Below are 22833 nucleotides of genomic sequence, written 5' to 3' on the forward strand. Positions count from 1 at the left end.
AAAGAAATTTTTTTCTTCTAAGCTAAAAGAAAAGAAAAAAAGTTGGGCAATTTTGCAGTTTTATCTAATTGGCTTGACATCTGTACTGTTGATCATCTACCTTTTTTACTGAGTCCATGGATGGATGGCTGCAGAAACAGCACTGGACATGAACTCTGGAAATTCTAACATTCAGTCTTCAGCTAGCAGTTCTTTATAACCTGAGTCTTTCATTCTACCTCATTCTCTTAGTTCTCTACTTAAAAATTTGAGTTAATATTTCCTTAGTTCTAAGTGGTCTGGGTACTATAGTCATTAAAACCTGTTAATTTCTCATAATGTACAATAGAGCTATATTGATAGGTGAACTAAAGCAGTATCCTTGATAATTAGACTTCTTGATATCACAAATGTTTTTATTTTAAGTAATTCCATGTTCTGTATTTACATCATAATTGATCAGCTGAATATAGGGAGTGTCAAACACTGAGACTGAGGATGACAAATATAGCTTTCTGCTTGTTCTTTTTCCCTTCCTTCTCTCTGCCGTCTCAGATGGTGTCAGTGGATCATTTGCTAGTAAAACCCTTTGTAATTATATCCCAGGAATCATCTTCAAATATCCTTTAGCCAGGTTTGAATAAATTGCAAGTCACTCACATGCAATCTTCAAATAGTGCTATGTTAGTTATGTAAGACTTTTAATCTTGGTGCATTTAGTTATCAGACAGATTGCAGTACAGCATGAAGTTCCAGACTGACTTTTCATATATGATTGCTGAATGTACAGTTATTTCAGAGCATGTCTATATATTTATATGCTGTATATATGCTGTACTGTTCTGTGTCTCCCATGTGTGCATATATATATAATATAATCTAAAAATTTACTCCTAGAAAATAGGTGAGTATGTCTTGAGATTATGTTGTGTTGGTGAGACACCAACTTAAGTTAAACTTGGCTTTTATATCACTCTTACGCTAAATTAATATTTTGCCCACTAGAAACTTTCAGCTCAAGAAATGGTAGATGGACCAGGTAATGCTGTTGATAAAGGCTCTTTGAAACAGAAATACATGTGCAACAATAATAATCTCTCACTTCATGCATTCCTACTTGATTTGGTTTTAGAGGAAGGGTAGAAAATGGGCCCACTGTTTCCTTTTGTATGAAGTTGTTTCACTTCACAGGGAGAAGAATCAAATTTGTATAATATTTTTTAATGTTGTGGGTATATAATTTTAGGTGAGGTTCCCGTCACACTTCAGTTCAGACCTAAAGGATCTTCTAAGAAATTTACTCCAGGTAGATTTGACCAAACGATATGGAAATCTCAAGAATGGTGTAAATGACATAAAGAATCACAAGTGGTTTGCAACTACAGATTGGATTGCCATTTATCAGAGAAAGGTAAGACTCTTCCTGGTCAAAACTATTACAGGTCCTTAAGGGGTTGAAGTAAAATTTCTAATTATTTTGGTGGGTTTTTTCCCTAAATCTATCAATTTAAAAGGTAGAGGTAGTTTCATCTTTTAAGATTGCAAAGGATATGTATTGATTGATTATGATTGTTTCTTATTGGTATTTTATCCTGAACCTCTGTGTACATTGATGTTCTCTTTAACACGTGTTGTGCTTTAGTCTGTTTCTGGATTATCTCAAAGTGAGCCATCTCCTGCCTCTCTTGCTTTTCATTTAACCCCTGCTATAGTGGCATCTATAAATACTCCTCCACAGCAGAGAGGAATCTGTTTTCCTTTCCAGCCAGCTCTTAGCAGTCAGACTGTGCTTCAGAGTGGAGAAGCTCCAGCCAAAGCTAGAGCTTTTCTTTCTTTTCTGCTAAAGGAACGTCCTTCCTTCTCCTTGTTTGGAGTTTTTGTCTCCTTACACCATGCTTGGACTGACTGCAGTTCCATAAGCTGGGGCGATGGGAAGAGCTGGATGCTTTTTTTTCTGGCATCTTAAGAATGGTTTTCTAGTTCCTTGATCAACACAACTTGTAATGTGGTTTTTAGAAAATCCATGCCCGGTCTGCACTGGGCTTTGGACCTGCATAAGAACAAAAGCAATAGAGACAATTGGGAATATTCTCAGCATGTGAGCAGCCATTTATGTATCTGTTAGAGGGCAACACATTTGTGCTGCCAGGATGAATGAAGCAGAGCTGCCAGAAGGGATGAGGATGATGATAATTCAGTCTAGGCTCCAGTAGCTCCAAAGCTCCCTCTCCCTTTGAATGTAGAGTCAAAGTTAAATATTTGTAGATTAGTGAGTTAACTAGAAACAGAATCCGAAGAAATTATTTATTCACTTAAATGTAACCTCTGAATTCTTCGTTTTTCAATACACAGCAATAGAAGACTAAAATTGGTGTTGTCCCAGAAGACTCAGGTGGAGAAATAATTTTGAGTCTCAATATTGGAAAAGGGCTAGAGACAAGTGATAATATTTTAAAAAATTGGTTTGAATTTGAAACACTAACAGTCTTAACTATAGAGACATAAACTTGCTGCTTGTAAGAGCAGTATTTTAAAGGCCAAAGCTAAATACTTACAATAGTTTATAAAAAGAAACTGGTTGTTTGTCTACACAAATGTGACAGTACAGTTATTGAATTATTCACTAATGTATTAATTACTACTAGACAGGGTACAATTAACACATCCTGTATTCCTTGCATTAAGTATAGATATTTTTAAGAAAATATTTTCCATCGCATATTTGTAATTATCGTTCTTTGGTTTCTTAATGCCTGTTTGCAAGGCGGATTTATATGCACCAAGTTTCATTTGCTGGTAGGCTGTTTGGGGACACTCAGGCTCCATAAGATTAAATCAGATGTTTTAATACTGTGCTAAATATTCTTAGCATTCCTAGTGCACTCCTGTAGAGAATTACTTTTGCAGAAATAAGAAATATTTTAAAATGTTAACAAGTAGTACAGTCAAAATAGCCATTACAAGATTTAAAGGGTTATGAAAACTGATGCTGAATAAGCTTGAAGCTTTTCATTATAAGGAATAAATCTTGTAATACTAAGGGTATGAAACAACAGCATACATTGTAATATCATCTAAGCAGTCATAGAAATACAGCAATAAACTTTGGGCTTATACTAGCCTTTCACAGTGGTTGTTACCACAGCATGTATTCTCCTGAATAAACGTGTTCCTTGGCAGCTAATGTCATGTGAATGATTTATTTCTTTTTTATTATTTTTTCTTTAAATTTAATGCTACAGTCATAAGTGAAGCAGTCAATTACTTAATATTTCGGATATGATCAAGTCTTGTTTTCTTTGTATGTTTGCATAGCTATTTATTAACATACTGCCTGATAATATGGTTGTACTTAGGGCCAAACAGGTATTTCCACTATAAGCTGCTGTTATCTCCTGCAATCTCTTTTTAGCAATTTCCTTAGTGAAGGTAATAGGAAAAGGTCTGACGTGTCTCATTTGACAGCATTCTAAAATTCCAGTAGTAAACGTGATATTTTCTGTGCTCTGAGTTTTGCTGTAAGAAAGTAACTGAAAATCAATTTAAGAAGACAGAGACAGAAATTCAGATAATGGTAAATGTGTGGCTTTATAGGGTAGCTATGTACACAGGCTGTGTGTTCAGTCAGGGTAAATCACTGAAACGTGTATATTGTTTTAGGAACAAAAGGATTCACATGTGACAATTGCACAAAGGCAAAAGTTAGTATGATTTCTTGGGGTGTATAGTGTTGTTGCCCAAAGTCAGCAGAGTATAATTTGTATTGGTCTGTGCTGTACCTCTTTAATTTACTGATTTACACACACAGCACATCCACACCACCATTAATCTACCTGGTTGCACAGTGTGATGTGATCCTCTGCCTCAGCTGGAGCTGGAGCTGTGCCTGCCCTGCTTAGTTGTCTCCCCACCGTGCTGCCTCGATGTTCAGGACAGGGACACTCGTCTGATTACTTTGTGTTTCCAGGTTTAAATTTGTGTTGCCTCCATCATTTTGTTATATTTTGGCTTTCCTTACGGTACAGTCTTTGAGTGACTCCTTCATGTCATTTCTTGTGTCTCATTGTGGCCTTTTTGAAAAGGCTTTCACCTCTCACTTACAGTTGGGTCCTAGGAGGAGCTTTGCAGGAGAGGCAGAACATATTCTTTTACACTCAGGTTAGTTTTTATTGGAAAGAGAGGGTCGTTGGTAAGTAGGAAGGAGAGGGGTTCCAAACTGCCCTAAGATTTTTGTGTAGCGTTGATGGCAATCAGTCTACTCTGCTTCTGCCATGACTGTGCTGGGAGCTGTGCCACAGAGCTGATGAGTTGAAGGGAGCAGGATCGCCTCTGCAAGGAGAGAACTAAACTTTGTTTTAAAGTGGAAGTAATTTTTTAATGATGTTTGTCAGTGAGATATTAGTCTTTTTCAACTTAGATTCACACGTCTAGAGGCCTGTACCTTCCTAGGCTGGCTTTATTTATGTGCCACAACTTTAACCTGTAGTACCTGATTTGGCAGGATTTGAGGATTAATGGGAATATTGCTGTGCTCATTATCACAACGTTAAATCTATTGGCCAGTAACGTTTCATGTGCTTTTTTGTGTCTCCCACCAATACAGGTAGAAGCTCCATTCATACCAAAGTGCAGAGGTCCTGGAGATACCAGCAACTTCGATGACTATGAAGAAGAAGATATTCGTGCGTCTCTAACAGAAAAATGTGCAAAAGAATTTGCTGATTTTTAGTAGGAGTAAGAGGACAAGATGACATCAGGGCTCACATTGGGATCTTTGCACTCTGTTAACAGATGAGGTGGAGCTGAGACCATCATATGTCAAAACAGTTACCTAGTTACTTCATTCCACAAAGCCGACTGAGGTCTTTATTGCCATCTTCCATGTGTGCAGTTTGCACCAACCCTTCTAACTAGGCACAATTAAGCAAGCACTGTTTGTGCAGTAACACAGAATAATAGACCACTTTCCTACTTAACTTTGGTTTCTGTCGTTCTTTGTTTCTGTGTATTGTTCATTTTCCCCCTTTGAAATGAAGTAGTTTTTTACCCAAGAATGCTCCATTTTATTTTGAATAATGTATTATTTGTGTGAGTGAAATGGAAGGTGTTGCGGCTAGTGTGATTTAGACTGAAGTGAAAGATAAATGTTGCTTCTAGTCTGTGCCAGCCAATAATTCATGTCTGTCTTGTGTCTGATGCTACAATTTATAATAATTTTTTAGTAGCTCAGACTAAACCTAGCCAACATTTTTAGCATTTTTGAAGGTAGTATTTATCGCCATATAAATGTCTGCTAAATTAACTTAAAAACATTTCTTCCTGGAGGCTGACCAAAATTCAGTAGAATCAATTGGATGGCTTAAGTAGGGGACAGTAGCTAGACCCTGTGCCTTGGTTTTCTACATCCCTGCAGTTTTTTGTCACTGCCTCCTTCCTTCATATTTCCCACCTAGGCAGTAGGTAAGTTGCCATAACCAGACTGTATCATGGAAAGCTTACAGTCCCGTGAGAGCAGGAATTCCACCTGGTCTGGATTTTGGACCATATTAAACCAAGTCAACTTACCAGCATTTCAGTTGGCAGGTATAAAATGGCTTTTTTAAGATCAAGAAACCTAAACTCTTAAAGGAAGTTTTGGTCAGTATTGTAGAGAATATGATTCATTTTGATTCGCTTTGTGGGTTTTTTTTTTAAGTAGCCAATGTCTGGGCTCCCAAAGTATTCCTTGTTTCAAGCCTTTTTTGTTTCAAAAGGCATCCATTAGAATAAGAACCATCATGCCACAAAAAGCAAAATGCGCTCTGCCATTAGCTGTGAAAAATAAATGGTTTAGCAAATGCAAAATATTGTTCTAGATGCATCGCTGGATGAACACGGTTATTTTTTGTTAGCTGTTAAGAATAAGAGGTTATTGCCAAGTTTTTATTCTGGTATACTATATTAGTAAACTGAGGATGGAGTACTGCTACAATCATTTTCTTTTTAATTACAGCACTTCATTCACGAAGAAAAGAGAGAAAGTTTAAAAACTGCAACAGCTGAATTTATTTTAGTTGCATTGTCTTTGTTTCTAACCTACTTTCTTTCAATCAACCAGAATGTATGGTCACACAGATACAGGTATTTGGGTTTAATTATGTTTTGTATACTCTCACCAACTGACTTAAAAGATATTGCTACCATGTGCTAGCTTTGGGCACCTCTACACATTTATTTCAATGTTAATAATCAGCGGCTCAGCACTTTTCTGGGGGTTGCTTTTAAACTTATTCATAGTAGTTTTATTTCTACACTTGGTTCTGGCTGTCTCAGTGACCTGTCTTAAAACAGCACATCTAAACAGTTTAAACTAGACTCATGTTTTATGATAAATTTACATGCATACAAGGATGAATTTTTTTTTAAAAAACTGAGCTATATCGATACATAGCCATTGCATTTGTTTGAATGCCAGAGCAAATCAACGGCCGATGGCATTCCTTCCTTTTAATCTGTATGAGACTCCCTAAAGAAAAGCCTTTATAGATATTTTACAAAAGATTCTGAAACGTACCACCCAACATTCTCTGTGTTTAGGTTGTTGAGCATTTTTGCACAACGTCATTAGGAGGCTGACACTGAATGCAGTCTTTGTCCACCCATACATACATACGTGCAAGAAAAGTATAAGATACTTTGCTGTAGCAAATTTTATGTAACAAAGATATATCGTCACATTAATAAATTTAAAGAAATCCTTTGTATGAAAATGTTAAAATCTTTTGTATTTCATTTAGACCAAGGACATGCTGCTGTATGCTAGCTGTATGCGATAAATTCTACAGTAACTTTGTTGTCGTTTATGAACTTTAAAGATTTTAATAAATGTTGGAGATCACAATTTGATTCTGTTATGATTTTAATTTTTAATCATTACATTTATAATTCTAGAAAGGTTCAGAGATTTTTCTGTTTTGTAATATACTGTAATCATTCATCTTGCGTGTACAATAAGACAAAAGTCTAGGAAATTGGTTCTGACGTGTCTGTCTGATATCCAGATTAAATTCTACATGGGCATAAGTGGAAAAGTCATTATAATGCCATGATATTCTGCTATTTTTTAATTTTATGAAAATCCTGTCAGCAAGTTAAACACTTTTCCAATATGGCATAATAGACTTCAGTATGGAAACGAGATTCTATTTTGGAAAAGGAGGGGAAGTGTGCAATTTCCAAGGCATTAGTGAGTACATTTGACAATGTGAGTATTATACAACCCTCTCATTTAAACACAGTCGTGAAATATAACTACAGAATATTATGTTACCTGTATTTAATTTGAAAAATCCTTTTCACAATATGGAAAAATTGTATATCTATGACAGTAGAAGCTTGTTAATTTTACACATTTGAGGAATTAAGTGTTGAACTATATGGTATATTTTAATTGTACTCTAGTTGTATGTAACTTTCATTTCCAACATAAAGGATTGTATCTCATTAAGTAAATTGCTTTTTTTATTATCTTGTCAGTTGCATTAAAACCCTTATTTTTAAATCCTTTAAAGTATTTTACTAATTTTTGCAAATAATTAGATGTTTTTAAGTGCTGCAATAGTGTGCAATATAGTAAACATTTATATACAGAAGTGCAAATTAAATTATGTACAACACTTGTGCTGCTTCTTTGTGAATCAGAATGTTGTATGATGAGAGTTGTTGCACCTCCCCACACACTGCAAGTAGGGTTTGAGAGCAAGAGGAAAAGGTTGTGAAACCTACCCACACATATGAGTTGAGGCACATTAAGCTTTACACTAACTAGGGTGTTTGGAGAAGGTGATGTGGAGAACATTAAAGGCACTATGACAAGTCTTGGACTTTTTAGACAATCAAAAGCAAGCAAGGTGATCATTAGCTTCAGTATTGTTTGTCTTCATATTATTTTCATTTAGACTCAATGCTTCTTATTAAAGATAATTGCCTGTTTTTAAACTGTCTGCAGATCCCGCTGTACAAACTTTGTGCTGTGTCTCATTGTGCTGTGAAATAACTGAGAGAAGTAAAGACTGTTCGTGGGCTTGGCATTGTCTGTCTTGAGGCTTTTTCTGCAAGTGGTGTTAGGAGAGGCTCCGGTACCTGCTCTGCACTGCAGCTCCTCCTCTTCCTGCTGTGCGAGCCGAGCTCTGGCCTCTGCTGCTGCCGCTGTGCCCCCGCTCACTGCGGGTTTGGCTGCTTGGTTTCGTAGGACTACTGCTACGTTACAGTTCAAAGGCCTTTGTACTGTTTCTAAAGCTGAGCTAAAAAACCTGCAAAAGTATTGCCTTCTGCTTTTACTGCAGCTCCCATGCAAACACAGCGTGCTGAGCCGCAGATTTGAACACGTCATTCAAATGTGTTCTTCTGATTTGCTGCCTGTGAGGAGGACTTATCCCAGATCAGAATTTTGAGAACATTCCATAAGGAAATGGTAAAAAGGCAGTTCCATTCTCCAGCTGGGGTGTACATAGCTTATCTGGATGTGTTTGACGATTAAAAGCAGAAAAAAAAGAGTTTGACCACACAGTTTTACAAGTGCGGGTCTTGCACACATTTAAAAAATGTTTTTAATTGAAGGCTTGAGGAATCAACTGATTTGAGTCCTCTGACATAAAGGGTAAAATTCAAGTGACTAATGTCAGACTGGGCAGTAAAAGGGGTAGAGCTCCACAAGGATGCCTTAGAGATAGTAGATATTTGTCATCTTACATAGGGATTATGTGAAGTGTTGGATTTTTTTTTAGTATCTTGAGGCAAGATAAGATCTCAGGATATCTTCCCTAACTTCTGAGTTTGATGATGAGTAAAAGTATTAATTAAATCTTACGTCTAGTCACATTTTTACCTTTTTTGTTGGTTTGTGGTTTGGATTTAGGGAGGGGTTTTATATTATAAAAAGGAATGCCTGTCTGAAGGAACTTGCATATATTGAAAATGTGTTTTATTTTTATAATTGACTACTACAAAAAGTTCTTACCTCAGTGGGATAACAGCAGCTTGAGGTTTCCATGAAATCTTAGGGATGAGTTCCCAACATTGTGTTTCAAAACCGGTAAAAATTCCTTTAGAATCCTTACAGCCTCGTTATCCTGTTCCCTCCCTCAGAAGGTCAAATATAAATGGCTTTGCAAAAATTTATTTCTAAGAATTGTGTTTATGTAGCTCTTTGTTTTAAAGTTTAAAAGCAACCCAGTGACAAACTTGCATATTTCTTACTAGTGCTGCGTTTATAAGGTTTAGATTTTGATAGATCACACAGTGGCAGTCTAGTGTCTGATTGCAAATGCTGCTCTCTGTGTTAGAAGCAGCCCGGCTGTAGGTGAGGCATCTGTGCCAAGGACAAGATAAAGGCACTGCCCAACATGTGTACAAGGTTGCAGCACAAAAGCTCTTTAGGATGAACGGTTGTTGTAGTTGGAGGGAGTTTGAGGACGGAGGTCAGGCATCTGTTCCCATACGTAGGCAACCACAGTAACATGTTTTCCTTTGCTGGGAGGTAGTCATCAGAAACATCCTCCTTTGCCTTTGCTTCCAAGGTGCTGTGGAAAATTGGAAAGGACACAGCTGTAGGTATGTTGACACAAATGGAGCAAGGTCTCAGCAGCCAGGCAGACAGTGTGGTTCATTCTGAGTGTGTCCAGTCAATTCCAGGAAAAATTACTGGTGATTAGGGCAACAAAGAGAAAACTGGAGTGTTGGAAGGCTTGATTAACTGTCTGAAATTCTTCCCCCACCAAGATAATTTCATTAAATGAAAAAAAAATAATCCAACACCCCATTTGCATTTAGTGGTGTATTAATGCTTTGGTGTACACAGCAATATCACAGGAACTGCCTTCTCCCAGAAGTATTGCTCTTTACTGTGTATCTACATTGCTACTTTGAATGTATATGTAGTTATCTAAGTTACAGTTCAACAAAATGAATGCTTGATTGGGATGTCCTTTCGATTTCTTCCATCTTTACCCTCATCTTTCTACTTGATGTTTTCGTGTGTGGCAGGTCCTACTGCTAGTGTGGGCACAATGAGCTGTGTTTTTTACAATGATTTTTTAATACAAAGTATAAGCTTTAAAATAACAAGGCTTTATGTCCGGACAGAAGCTTATTAAATATGAGCGACTACCACAGTAAGAAGTTGCACAACAAAGTAAGTAGGGCAGGAAATTCTCAGTGAAGTGGATATAATTAACATGCAGGAAGATTTATTTAAGCAATTCAGTCCTGGAAACAAGAGGAAGCAAAAGCAGAAAGGTATCGCTGCCTTGCATTGCAGTCAGCTGTTGTACACGTTTGTTTTTAGACTGGTACAAGGAGGGTGCAACACTAGTCATCTTATTGGAGATTCATATGATTACAAAAAACAGTTGGATAACGCATGTTGTATAAAAAGTGCCTTAGGATACTAGTGCAAAGATTCAAGGGACTCTCCATCAGGACAAACCAAGAGCCTTTGCCACCCTGCTTTGTCAGTAAGTCTGGGCCGTGCTCCTCCCCCCAGGCTTGCAGGCAGGGAGCTGTGTCACTGACTCAGCCTGTGCACCGCTCTGAACCCTGGCACTGGGCCTGATACCCACAGCTTTGACAAAAGTTTTTGCACATCTACGGATCCTGGGTTTTACCTTACAGGAGTGTACCCTGGTAACTGCGTGGAATGTAAACTGAGGCTGACTGGCTGTTGTGCTCTGATCTAGCGCTGCACACTTAATTGCCTTGAAAATGAATGCCAGGCTGGTAGCAAGTCACTCTGCTGTATTCTGGCCGCAGGTTTTCTGCCTTCCTTCCCTCCACACTTATTTAACACCAATGCTATCTTTAGCCTTTTGTCTAGGCTTTATGCAGAACTTCAGAGCAACATGACAATGCTCAGCCCTGCAGAAAACCCTGGCAGGTCAGAAGGGGACTGTGAAGAAGACACAAGTTTTTTGGAGGATCTTGCTGCCAAGGCAGGAATTGAAGAGAGGCACTTCACTGCTGGACTCTTCGGGCAGACTAGAGTTCCTTGATGGGAGCTGTCCCTCATTCCTGTGTATGCAGTGCTGAAATAGGGAAGGGAGAGCAGGACAGTGGGTCCAACATCTGTTGATGCTGTGCAGCAAGGTAAGTGACAAAATTCCATTCCAGCAAACTGTAAAGACAATGGACAGGAGTTGAAAAGATTTTAACTGAGAAAAGACAGTTTTCTGAGAGTAAAGTGTTGGAAAGGTGCAACCTGGACCAGTAACAGGGTTTTTGTGTCTTTCTGAGTATATTGTAGTTGCCAGGGACTGTGGAAAAGACCCCTAGTTACTCTAAGTAGTCCAAGGCTGCCTAAAATCACCTGGGGGACAAGCTGTCATCTGTACACCCATGTCACTTCCACCCTTGTGACGAGTTACTTAAAAACAGCCTGAGCCCCTCCCTTGATTCCCCTGCCGCCAGTGCTGTGCATTACGAGGAGCTGATCATTTGTTGGCTGCCAGCACATTTAAATGAAATGTCTCCGCAATTTGCCCATATCTGGTTCGCTTTTCCTCACGGTGAACCACAAGCGATCCCCGCTAGCCCCGAAGTGTCTCCTGAGCACGCAGAGGAGCAGCAGCCGCGCTCTGGGCTCCGGGAGCCGCCCCGGGGCCGTGAGGGGAAGGGCCCCGTGAGGCGAAGGGAAGGGCCGCCGTGAGAGGAAGGGCCGCCCTGAGGGGAAGGGAAGGGCCCCGTGAGGGTTGGGGAAGGGAAAGGCAGCCGTGAGGGGAAGGGAAGGGCCCCGTGAGGGGAGGGAAAGGGAGGCAGCCGTGAGGGGAAGGGAAGGGCCCCGTGAGGGGAGGGAAAGGGAGGCAGCCGCGAGGGGAAGGGAAGGGCCCCGTGAGGGGAAGGGCCCCGCTCCCGGCAGCCCCCGCGCCGCGGTGAGGGCGGCCCCTGCCCCGGCCCGTCCTGCTGAGGGCACCGAGCGGGCGGGCCATGGTGGCAAAGGAATACCTATTTTATACAGGGATACGGCCCATTCTGCTCTGCATAAGGCTAGCTTTTGGAGGGCGGATTCCCTCAGTGGGAAACCACGAAAGTCCTGCGTTGTTTCCTCATTCAGCTTTCCCTGTGTTTAACCATGTTTCTACCCAGGACGCTGGAATAAGGAAGGTTTAAAGGGCTTTATTTAGCTCTAGGGGAGCTGAAACTCAGTATCCACTGCACAACTAACAGGGCGCTACACTCTGCCACATGCATGGTGCATTTTGTCTTCATCTACTGTTTTCATTGGCAGAGACAAAAAAGATAGCCTTTTCTGGCCTTTTCCAATACCCAGAAAACAGGGTCGACTGGTGTCCGATACCTGCGCTGAGCTCTGTGTGTTTCCCTCTGTGTGACAGCAGAAGGTGAGACACAGCCAGTCAGGGCTACCAACCCTGGTCTCACTTTGTTCCCTTGCACAGCTTGGAAACTCTGTTGGTTTTTTTTGGGTTTTTTTTTGCCAGAAGTGGGATGCAAATAGTCAAACAAAAGACTTATTCACTTTTCTGTTTTGTCTCCCTCCAGACGTAATTTCATTATAATTAAATTACCCTACCCCAATGAATGAAAATACAAGCCACAGATGATATTCCGCATTGAATTTTTCCATAACCCATTTTATTAAAATTCCTCTCTTTGCTGTTCAAGGTCCTCTAGAAGGAATGCATGTACTGTGTGAGCCTCACTTTAAATACTCAAAGAATTAATTGAAGAACATGATGGAAGGAAGGGGAGAGTGTGAGTAAAATAACTCATTTATATTTGTATCCTCAAATGTCAGTTCGTTCCCAAAGTTAGAAACCAGCTGATGCAGAAAACTCATTATGGCCTTATTCAGAATGCTTATTTCTTGAGAAACAGAAAAGAATTGCCTTGCTTGGCTTACTTGTCCAACACAAATATGCCATGTTTTACAGTATGCTTTGGGATGTGAACTAAAGAGGGTTTTCTTTAGGGTGCACTACATTTAATACTCTATTTATCTTGTTTATCTGCATTTATTTAAATCCAAAGGAGTGAGGACTGTCACTGCTCTCTGTTCTCAACACTTCTGTTGATGCTTGAGTGCTGTTATTTGCATAGTTTTTACAAGCTTTGGTTATTTATTTAACAGCATATGTCAGACAAAATGAAGTGGTTGGGGAAGTCATGTCTGCAGTCCTTTGCACAGAAGTCCAGTTTTCTGGTGATTTTAGTGCTCCTAACTGTGTTGGGTTAGCAGTTAGGTGACCTGAATCTCGGTGCAGCCAGGGTGCAGCAAGCTTTGTCTGGGAGTGAGACAGATGCACGGTGCCTGGGACAGCCCCATGTGCCTGCTCTGCTGGCCAGGCTCTGTCTGTGCCGGCTGGGGCACTCGTGTCACAGAGCTCTGCAGAAATCTCCAGGTTCTGTATGAATCCACAGGTAATTTATAATGTCCCCCTTGCCTCGCAGCAAACAGCAAGGGTGTAATTTGAGTGGTTTGACTCAGAAGGAAACTCTGCAAGTAAAGCACCCCACAAATTTGAAGTAATCCAGGCTGTTTGGGATAGGGAAAAGATAACAGCATCTGGCTGGGACACAGCCCTGGCTGCAAAGCCCATGCGTGGGAAAGCGGGATGTGTTGGTTGGTATTCCTTGCTTAATTCCCCTGGCACTGACAACATCTCGTCCATGTAATGCTTCTATGCCATTAGAAAACATAATGAATCAAGGAAAATTTTGAAGAAGACATTAAAAAATAGAGTGTAATAAAGAAAAAGTGCTGTTACCAGATAAACTTGAAAACTTTGTAGGTGAGATTTTAATGTCAGTGGGCCAGACTTTGTCATTTGTAGGCACTTTGAATTGTACCTTCCTGTACAGCAAATCCCATGGGTGTGGTATACTTGTGAAATAAAAGTCTGGAGCTTAGACCACTAAGAGATGTAAATGTCCCTGGGAATCAGCGTCTCCACCTCCTCTCTTTCCCCAGTGCTGGCAGTGGCATGGTAGCAGTGGTGGCTCTGTTGTCCTTGGTCACTCCCCTTTCCCATCACCTCAAGCCTCCAGTTTCATGAGTTCCAGAGAAGGCCAAGTTTGCTGTCCACATGCGTGTGACAAACTTCCAGACTTCTATCAACCCCAGCTGCCTTGCCAATTTTCACCTGCTGTATGGCCTTAAGAGTTTCTCCCAAAATGGGGGCAATATCCAGTTCATACTTCACTGGTTGTCGTGTGATGGACTGAATTGCTGAGTCTTGGACTACACGGTTGGTACTGAAAAGGGTCTGAAAGTGTTCAAACATCGATTCAGAATGGAGGTTTTATCTGTCAGAAGCATTTGACCATCAGCGCTGAGTAGAGGGCTTTGGACCTGGTACGTAGGCCCGTATGCTGTTTTCAAGGCCTCATAGAATCCTCTGTGATCACCTGTATCTGCACATAATTGAGTTTTTTCAGCTAGATTGATCCACCACTTGTTCTGGATGTCACGGAGTTTCTGTTGGAGCTTGCTGCATGCAAGACAAAAGGCTGCTTTTCTTACATGACAGGATGGCAGTGCAAGGTGTGCTTGGGAAGTGGTTCTCTTCTTCAACAATTCTTGGATCTCTTGATTGTTTTTATCAAACCAGTCCTTGTTCTTCTTGAAGGAAAACCCTAAGGATTCTTCAGAGGATTGCAGGAAGCTGTTTTTAATATGGTGCCAAAGTGTTTCAGGAGAGGCATCTGCAGAATCTATGGAATGGTTTTTGAGCCTAGTTTGAAGATTTGCCTGGAATCTGTCTCTCACTGTGGCTGATTGGAGATTGTTAACTTGGAGTCTCCTCTTTGGAATACCGCCCCTTTTAGGTTTGAATTTGAGATTGAAGTTGAGTTTACAGCGCACAAGCTGATGGTCTGTTTGGCATTCTGCACTGGGCATCACACGGGTATGGTGGACATCGCGGACATCTCTCCGTCGCACCAAGACATAATCCATGAGGTGCCAATGCTTAGATCTGGGGTGCATCCAGGTTGTCTTCAGACTGTTTTTCTGCTGAAAGATAGTATTAGTGACGGTGAGCTGTTGCTCCGCACAGAATTCCAGCAGAAGTCGACCATTATCGTTGCAGTTTCCAACACCATGCTTGCCTAATACTCTTTTCCAGGCTTCAAAGTTCTTTCTTACTCTGGCATTGAAATCACCAAGGATAATGATCTTATCATCTGCAGGCACCTTTTGGGTAAGGTGGCGCAGGTCAGTGTAAAATTTATCTTTTTCGGCAGAGTCAGCTTGGAGAGTTGGGGCATATATACTAAAGAGGACAACATGTTGCTTGTTGTTTAGTGGAAGGCATAGGGAGATAATGCGGTCAGAGTGACCTGTCGGCAGATTTTCGAGTTTAGGAACAACAGAGTTTTTAATCATGAAGCCTACACCCGAGAGATGCCTTTCGGTTCTGGGTTTACCTGACCAAACGAGTGTGTAACCGGCACCGTGTTCTCTAAGGCTGCCTTCCTCATGGAGACGAACTTCACTGAGAGCAGCTATGTCGCTCGGTAGGAGTAGAAATGTCCACAAGGAGGTCCCAAGGCACTCAGGTCCCGAACCGGGAGCCGAGCGCTGCTCCCCGTGTGCCGCCGGCAGGTCGGCCCCGCCGTGCCCGCACGCCGCTGCCCGGCGCCGCTCGAGGCTGCCCCGCAGGTACGCGCTGCCGGCAGCGCTGCTCGAGGCTGCCCCGCAGGTACGCGCTGCCGGCAGCGCCGCGGGGGCGTCGCTCCCTCCGTGCTCGGACCGCCGGAGACCCTCCGCTCCCGGCGGGCGCGGCCCCGCGGCGCGGCGCCTTTAAGGCGGCGGCCATGACGCGGGCGGGCCCGTCACGGCCCGGGCGGGGCCGCGCCCGCCGCCGCTCGGAGCCGCCGCGCAGCGCCCGCTGCCGCCGGGGGGGCGGGGGCCGCGGGCTCCGGCGCTCCGCAGCAGCCGGGGACCATGCACTGGTTTAGTTGCTCGTAGGTAGGTTTTTCTGCCTCGCTTCCCCCGCCCCAGGCAGAGCCGACGATGCGGTGCAGGCGAGCGGGCGCGGGGGTGCCCGTGACACGGTGAACGGGTGTCACAGCCCCGGCGGGGCCGCGGGGAAGGGCAGCCCCGGGGGCTCCGCGGGCGGTGCCCGCCCCGAGCTCGGGGGGCGCCGGGAGCTGCGCGGCCGCGGAGCGGGGGCGTCCGGCAGGTAGTGCGGTGCGGGTGTCGCCTGCAGTCACCTCGGGTGAACCAAGAAGTGATTCGGGGCAAGACGTGGAGCTGTTCGGTCAGCGCTGCAGGAAGCATCTTTTCGATTAGTTTATTACTGTCTTCTTGGTGCTTTACGTGATGTTTAATAAAGGATCCTTTTTTTTTTTTAACAACAGTGTTAATTGCAGTTCTCTATTTTTGCAAAGTTTTAGCTGAAGAGCATGATTTCCCTGTTGTGTACTTCCCAGAGCTTGTGCCATTTCACTGGCATCCATTAATGCTACACAGCAAGAACATCCTGAGTCCTTGGTCAGTTCTCTGGTGCTCTCTAAAACAGAAATGGCTTACTTGAGAACAGAAAGGAAAGGCTCGGGTCATTTCTCTGTGTTTTGTGGAGTGGTGGAAAAAGCTATGTGGTGAAAGTACTGCAGCACGCAGTGAGGAGGGAAATTAATGGGATTTTCTCCTCTGTGCTTCATGTGCTCCTTCCCTTTTTGGAGTTTGGTATACTATACCTATAAAAGAAGCTAGTGCAGGAAGGATGGTCTTACAGATAAGATGCTGATGTAAGCCTCAGGAGCTTGGTGCTCAATTAGTAATTCTGCTTACCCCTTTTATGTGTGAGATGGGCAAAAATGACTGTGCTCATCTGTATCCCAGAGTGCCCATTTGTAAAGCAAGGCTATGATTTCCAAACCTCTCTAAGGATAAGATCATGTGTCTGGTTGGACCCCTCACAGGCTGACTGAAGGCCTGTTAAGCTCTCTTGATACGTAGCTGTATATTGTAGGTCAGTCTCCATGTATATGAATATATAATTTGATCAATATTTTAACACTTAAAAAGGATCAAATTCCTTGATTTTCAGGCAATAAATATTTCTTGTGTTTGAAGCACAGGTCAACTTTTTTCTAGTTCATTAGCTCCTGTTGGCTTTGCCAAGCTTCTGAGAAAATCAGTCTTTGACAGCACCGTTGCTCTCAGGTGGAAACATGCTTGTGTCCCTGTAGAATGCTTGTTTCTGTTACATTATGTTGTTCTTGTCATACTAGCAATAATTACACACTGCTTTTTTCCCCTCCCTGTTAATCAGTTGCTGAAGTAAAAGAAGCCTCTATCCTCCCCATGCTAATTGTTGACATGGAAAACAAGGAAAATGGCTCTCTGGATGTCAAAAAGTAAGTGAATTCGAAGTGTTCCTCTTCTGTAAACAGGACATGGATTTCGAATGTAGTTTTCCTTTGACCTAATGTGATTGTGGGTGTCTCCATTTTTGCTCATTTCAAACCTTGTCTATTCGAAACTATATCTATTGTATTTCAACTTTGAAATAGAAGACTCTAGGGCACTGAGTTGCTTAGAGGAGGTGTGCGGAAGGACTGTATAGCAGTGGAGAGATGTAGAAGCTGGTAACTTGAGTTAGGGGTACACCTTCCTCCATTAAATTTTTTCCTCTCAACTAGAGAAAGTGGTAGCACTGTAACCAATATTCTACCTCTGCTCACCTGTGTGCTCGTGGCTTTTGCAGAACCAGTGCCTAATGGAGAGAAGTGTCCTGTGTGGAAATCTGCTTTCTGTCTCACTCAGAAAGACATACGCCCTTCTCTGCTGTCAGCCCACCTGTCTAGTGGCTGAGAAGTAGCAGCAGCATATCACTTCAGTGTCAGTTCTCTTCTGAAACAGATATCTTAAGCTGTTTCTTGGAGAAGCCCTAAACTGCTGGGTTTTTACTTCAGACCTATGGTGGGAATAAGACAGATACAGTGTGCACTGCTCTACTGTTTCCTTTTATGTGGTAAACTGCAGGTTAAGGAATAGGGACTGTTTTGTAGGCATTTACTTATCCTTAAAGGTCAGAAATGCTTAGATTAGGACTAGCAATTTTGAATGAAGCCATGATCTGAGAAGTGAAGTTCTGTGTGGAAAAATCTGGCCTTGCTGCTTTATGGTTTGGCCTTGCTGCTTTATGGTTATAGAAGCCATGCTGAGATAGATGTACACATATGCATGTATATTAAAAGAAAAAAAAAAACAACAACAAACCACAAAGAAAGATACTAGAGTGCGTTCTTTGTCTGTCCTCTCGAACTGCAGCACTTCTGCGCAGCTGCAGCTCATTCTTCTCCTTCAGATCCCTTTTACATAAGCCATCCAAGACAACAAGACAATGCTTAGGCTACCAGGCACTAGAGTAATATAAATAATAATAACGGTCACTTCAGGATGCTGATAAAACACCTGATTATGACACGGCATCAAAAGATCTGATGGCAGCCATTAAAATCAGCATCCTGCCCCTTCACTTGAGATGCTGGCTATACCACACCAACATAAAGAGCATTTTCCTATTCAGTGACTGTGAATGGATTATTGTGTATGTCCCTCAGAAGCCACCTTCAGTTGACAGTCTGGCTTCTACAATGAGTACTCTGGTGGGAGGAGAAGGGTCGCAGTCAAAGCAAGGACAGTTCACATTTAATCATATTCCCCAAGGCTTCAGTGAAAAAGGCTCAAATACTGATTGCTAAGGTGGCTTTTTAGAATGGATGGGAAATGTAATTAAACTGATCAGGGCTGTGGTTTCTAGATGAATGTATATAGTATGTTTGTGTGCTTATCTACAAAGGAAGTATTTGACACTTTGTTGAAGTGGTTATAAATAGCTTGGATAAAATCTGTTTGTTCTCAGCTATGGCTTTTCAGACCTTGCTGCTTCTGCCACATGATGGCAATAAAGGCACAGGGACACTGGTGAAAAACAGACGAGCCTAATCTTTATACATTGTCAGTGCATCTAGTATCTCCTGTCAAAGCCTAAAATGCCAGTCCTCTTAAGTCCTTTTACAGCATCCAGGATGTCAGGCATAAAGCAGGGTATGGCTAAGCTATGGATGTTATATATTCGCTTTCCTTGTTTACAGAATAGAGCCATGTCAACAGCAGGGCAAGGAGGAGACTATTAAAGTGCTAAATGAGCATCTGTGTGGGTAGATGGGTTAAAATCCAGCCAGCCTCCAGCAGTCTGCCACATGCCTTCCAGTCTTCTGCAGCTGTAGCTGTGGAAATTGGCTCCACTCGAGGTCCAGCATGATGCTATTCCTTGAGGAAGGAACTTGCAATTATTTCCTGCAATTAGTTAATGACAGAGATAGAGCCCCTGAAGTCATTGCAGTTGGGCCTGGGATGGGGCTGGACCAAGCTGTAGTTCCCTAGTGATAAAAGAAAAGCTACAAAAAAACCCCAACACACCTGGGCTGATAAAAAACTGTGGGAAGGAGGGTTTGGGACCATATTTAACTTGAAATTAAAATGTTTGGAGAAGTAAGCAAATTATGGTCAGGATGTATTTTTACAGATTGAACCTTTTATTTGCTGTTTAGGAAGGATTAAATTCGGTATCTCCTAGAGTTTTTTCTAATACTGAGTTGTTGAGGTTTTGTTTGTTTATTTTTAAGTAGAAGATGAGTCATTGGAAGTGATAGTTTATAATGTAGGGAAAGTGCAAAGATTTAAATATGATTCTTCAAATTCTGCTTTTATAAATACGTGTAGATTTTGTGTGGTGCTTTCAACATTTTACTTCTTAGGCTTCAGAATGTGCACAACACTGAAAAATCTTAAGAGAAAGGCATTCTTTGGCTTAAAAAAAATAAAAAGAAAAAAAATGCAGCTCTGATAAGACCAAATAGTCCCATGTTCAGTTTTACTGAGTGTTGCTTTCTATGTAATCACAATCAAAGAAGCAATTCATGAAGTAAGTCATTATGTGATGAGCAAAAGTAAGAAACTCTGGTCCTTTGCTTATTGCTCTGAGATATATGATAAGTGAAAGAAACTGCTTCTATAAGGCCAAGTGCAGCATAGATTGTGGATGAGTCCCTGCAGTCAGATTTTGTTGCCATATTGACAGGAACATTTCAAGAGTTAGGGGAGATGCAAAAACTGTTGTTTTCACGAGTCCTCCTTCCCAGGGCTCGGAAAGTTGTAGAAATTGGGATGTTGTAGAAACAGTGATGGGAGGCACTCTGTGTGATTCTGTTTGGCTGGTTTGAAAAGTGGTTGACACCCTGATTATTTTGCTGAAAGACGTACAAGTCCAGGCAAGGCAGAGGTGGTGACAGCTGGAAAAGAAAAATTTGGAGGACAGAACAAAAATGGTGTCAGCAGAGTATAATCTGCGTGTCTTTTCCGGCTGGTGCTGTTGAAATCCAAGTCCTGCTGCTCAGCTTCAGCCCTGAAACGGACAAGATTCTGACTTCTGTCCTGATCTGTACATTTTCAATATTTCTTCATTAGTGTTATGGTTAAGCATGCAGAACAGTGAAAAATATTTGGCATGAACTTCAGGGCTTTCAGTTGGAGAAACATGTTAGAGAAACTCTTTAATGTCTTGCTCTTCATCCTCATAAATCCCAATAGAAAAGGCAATCAAGCTCACTGTGTGTCTTTTACCAAGAATTTTTAGATACACAAAGGTTATCTTTGTGATATAGTGATTCCAGTTTGAGGAAAAGAAAGTTAGAATAAGGATAGTAATATGAATGTTTGGTTGGTTTTGCTTCTGTGGAAAACATTTGCCTGAGGTTAATCACAGAAGGAATTAATTCTGATTGCATTTAACAGATGTTTTCTCAGATTCATAGTTATTTAGGAAGTCCATAGATTTGTCTGAAGATGAGTCCAAAAACATGAAAAATTTTCTATATTAAGAATAAGTGCAATCATTTGGTACCTCATTTTTGTTTTGTTCTGTTTTTCTTTTTTTTTTGGGGGGGGAGGATGTTGTTTGTTTGTGTTTTATTATTTGATGTTGTTTTTATAAGGTAAAGATGGTTACCAGTAATTTCTAGCCATGTTACAAGGAAGTCCAGTCTCATCTGGGAAAAGAATAATTGACACACAATTCGTTAGGTACTTGGTAGCTGAAAACAAGCTGAAGGCTTGAAGGACAGGAATTTGGATCCTCAGTTATGGCAGTCTTCATTCTCCAACAGCAAAGGCAGCACACTTGTAGGAAGATCCTGACTGAATACCTTTGGCTGATGTGAAGATTCCTATATTTTCTTCTTTTCTGAAGGGAGAGGTACCTGGGAGTTGTCCCCAGCATTAGGTCTTTGACATGGAAAAGAACAGGAATGACTGTTCTGTATCAGGGCAGAGGGAGGTGCGTCCAAGAATACTTTTCCTGAAGGAACAAGGAGGGAGGGGCGTACGTGTGGTGTGCACAAAGAAGCAGCAGATGTTCTCCACGCATTTAGTGACTACTTGTCTGGATTTTCACTTTGCAGTTCAGTAGAGAACGGGAGGCCTCCAGATCCTGCTGACTGGGCTGTTACTGATGTTGTGAATTATTTCAGAACAGCTGGATTTGAAGAACAAGCCAGTGCTTTTCAAGAACAGGTAAACCTGTTATCAAACACCTGACTGTCACCAGTTTCTCATGTTGCACGTTTTTGCCATAGGCCTGACTGTATACTGTAAAATGGGAGTGAAAATCTCACATTAATGAGGGGATTTGAGTCTGTTATTGGATGACAATCCATGGGACTATGAACTTTGAGTAATAATATTTTTCTGCAAGCTGTGGAGTTTGTTTAAAATAGTCATTAGAAAGATGAGAAATCTAAACAAATTTTCTGGCTTGAACTCAAGTCTTCCTGTACAACACACTCAGTTTCACTGTCTTGAATAGTAATTCCCTTCTTTCTTAGAGTATTGTGCAAGTACACTCATGAGTATTTATAAAACATGGGGCTCCTAAGCAACAAGTTTTTTCTGAAGGCCTAGGGTGAAAAAGGGGCTGCTGTGTTACAGTGAACTTGGCAGTACAAGTGAACAGGGAAAGGATAAGTTGGTAGGGGAGCAGTGTGTTCATATGACAGTCTGAGAAAGAGGTTGGGTCTTTGTTTCTGGGCCTTGTAGCTGCTGATGCTGATGGATGGCTTCTTCTGGAAGATTTGATCAGCAAAGAGCTTAACAGTCAGATGGCCCCTTGTAACTCACCTGCCAGCAAACTGGTAAAGGGAGCAGAATAGGGAAGTCAGCTTACTTGGCCTACAGCCCACCTGTTCCATAGGGGAGTAACTTACATCTCCAGATTGTCAGTTCAGCACCGTCCCTGATAAATCTGTAGGTTTAAGTGCAACTACCAGGAAATTAGTCACCAACATTTGTACTTAGTTATCAAAACAGATGTCTTGACCTTCCAAGGCAGTGGGCTAGTGCAAGTTATTGGCAGCTTTGCAGGGACACTGTGCATCTCATATGAAATAACATCATTGATCAGGTTAATGTTGCTGCCCTTCAGCACTATGTCTGTGAAATCCCATCTGATTGTAACTGATTAATATAATGAAATATCTTTTGTATCTTTATTCTTGGAGTTGAAAAGCCTGCCGTTGGGTGATTCTCTGGCAAGTTGCAGATGAAGGTTCTTTCTCCAGCTGCTACTCATTTTTCAGAATTTTAAGATGGGTAAACAGACCAAAAAAGAAAACGTTTGAGTGTGTCCATTCCTTAATACCAGCATCCATGTCTCCTCAACAGCTCTGGAAATGTGGCTTAAAAACCCACACAGACAAAGTACTTGTGGCCTCTGGGAGTTTTTATCTTGTACTGACAGATACTTCTGACTTCCATCAAATATCTTAACCTCTCTGCACCTCAGCTGGCTTGTC

General features: G+C 41.7%; 2 protein-coding genes across 13 annotated transcripts in view; both read left to right on the forward strand.

The window, feature by feature from the left end:
- Positions 1–7524, forward strand: part of PRKACB (protein kinase cAMP-activated catalytic subunit beta) — an 83791-nt gene extending 76267 nt beyond the window's left edge. For all 8 annotated transcript variants that reach the window (XM_017824888.1, XM_017824889.1, XM_017824885.1 and 5 more), the window contains 2 exons: positions 1226–1390; positions 4583–7524. In XM_017824888.1, coding sequence (XP_017680377.1) covers positions 1226–1390; positions 4583–4708 — 291 coding nt within the window. In that variant the 3' untranslated portion in view covers positions 4709–7524. The remainder of the gene's footprint in view (positions 1–1225; positions 1391–4582) is intronic.
- Positions 7525–11869: 4345 nt separating this feature from the next.
- SAMD13 (sterile alpha motif domain containing 13) overlaps positions 11870–22833 on the forward strand; it is a 29574-nt gene continuing 18610 nt past the window's right edge. For 3 of the 5 annotated variants that reach the window (XR_001876375.1, XR_001876376.1, XM_017824891.1), the window contains exons 1-4: positions 11870–12350; positions 12634–12723; positions 17250–17334; positions 21445–21556. Coding sequence is in view for 3 of the 5 variants with exons in the window: in XM_017824891.1 (XP_017680380.1) it covers positions 12702–12723; positions 17250–17334; positions 21445–21556 (219 nt within the window). In the remaining 2 variants the exon portion in view is untranslated. Of the gene's footprint in view, positions 12351–12563; positions 12724–15849; positions 15941–17249; positions 17335–21444; positions 21557–22833 lie in introns of those variants that run through there. The other 2 variants (XM_017824893.1, XM_017824894.1) reach the window with 2 other exon arrangements.

This window comes from Lepidothrix coronata, unplaced genomic scaffold (assembly GCF_001604755.1).
Source record: "Lepidothrix coronata isolate B3197 unplaced genomic scaffold, Lepidothrix_coronata-1.0 Scaffold114, whole genome shotgun sequence".
NCBI lineage: Eukaryota > Metazoa > Chordata > Aves > Passeriformes > Pipridae > Lepidothrix > Lepidothrix coronata.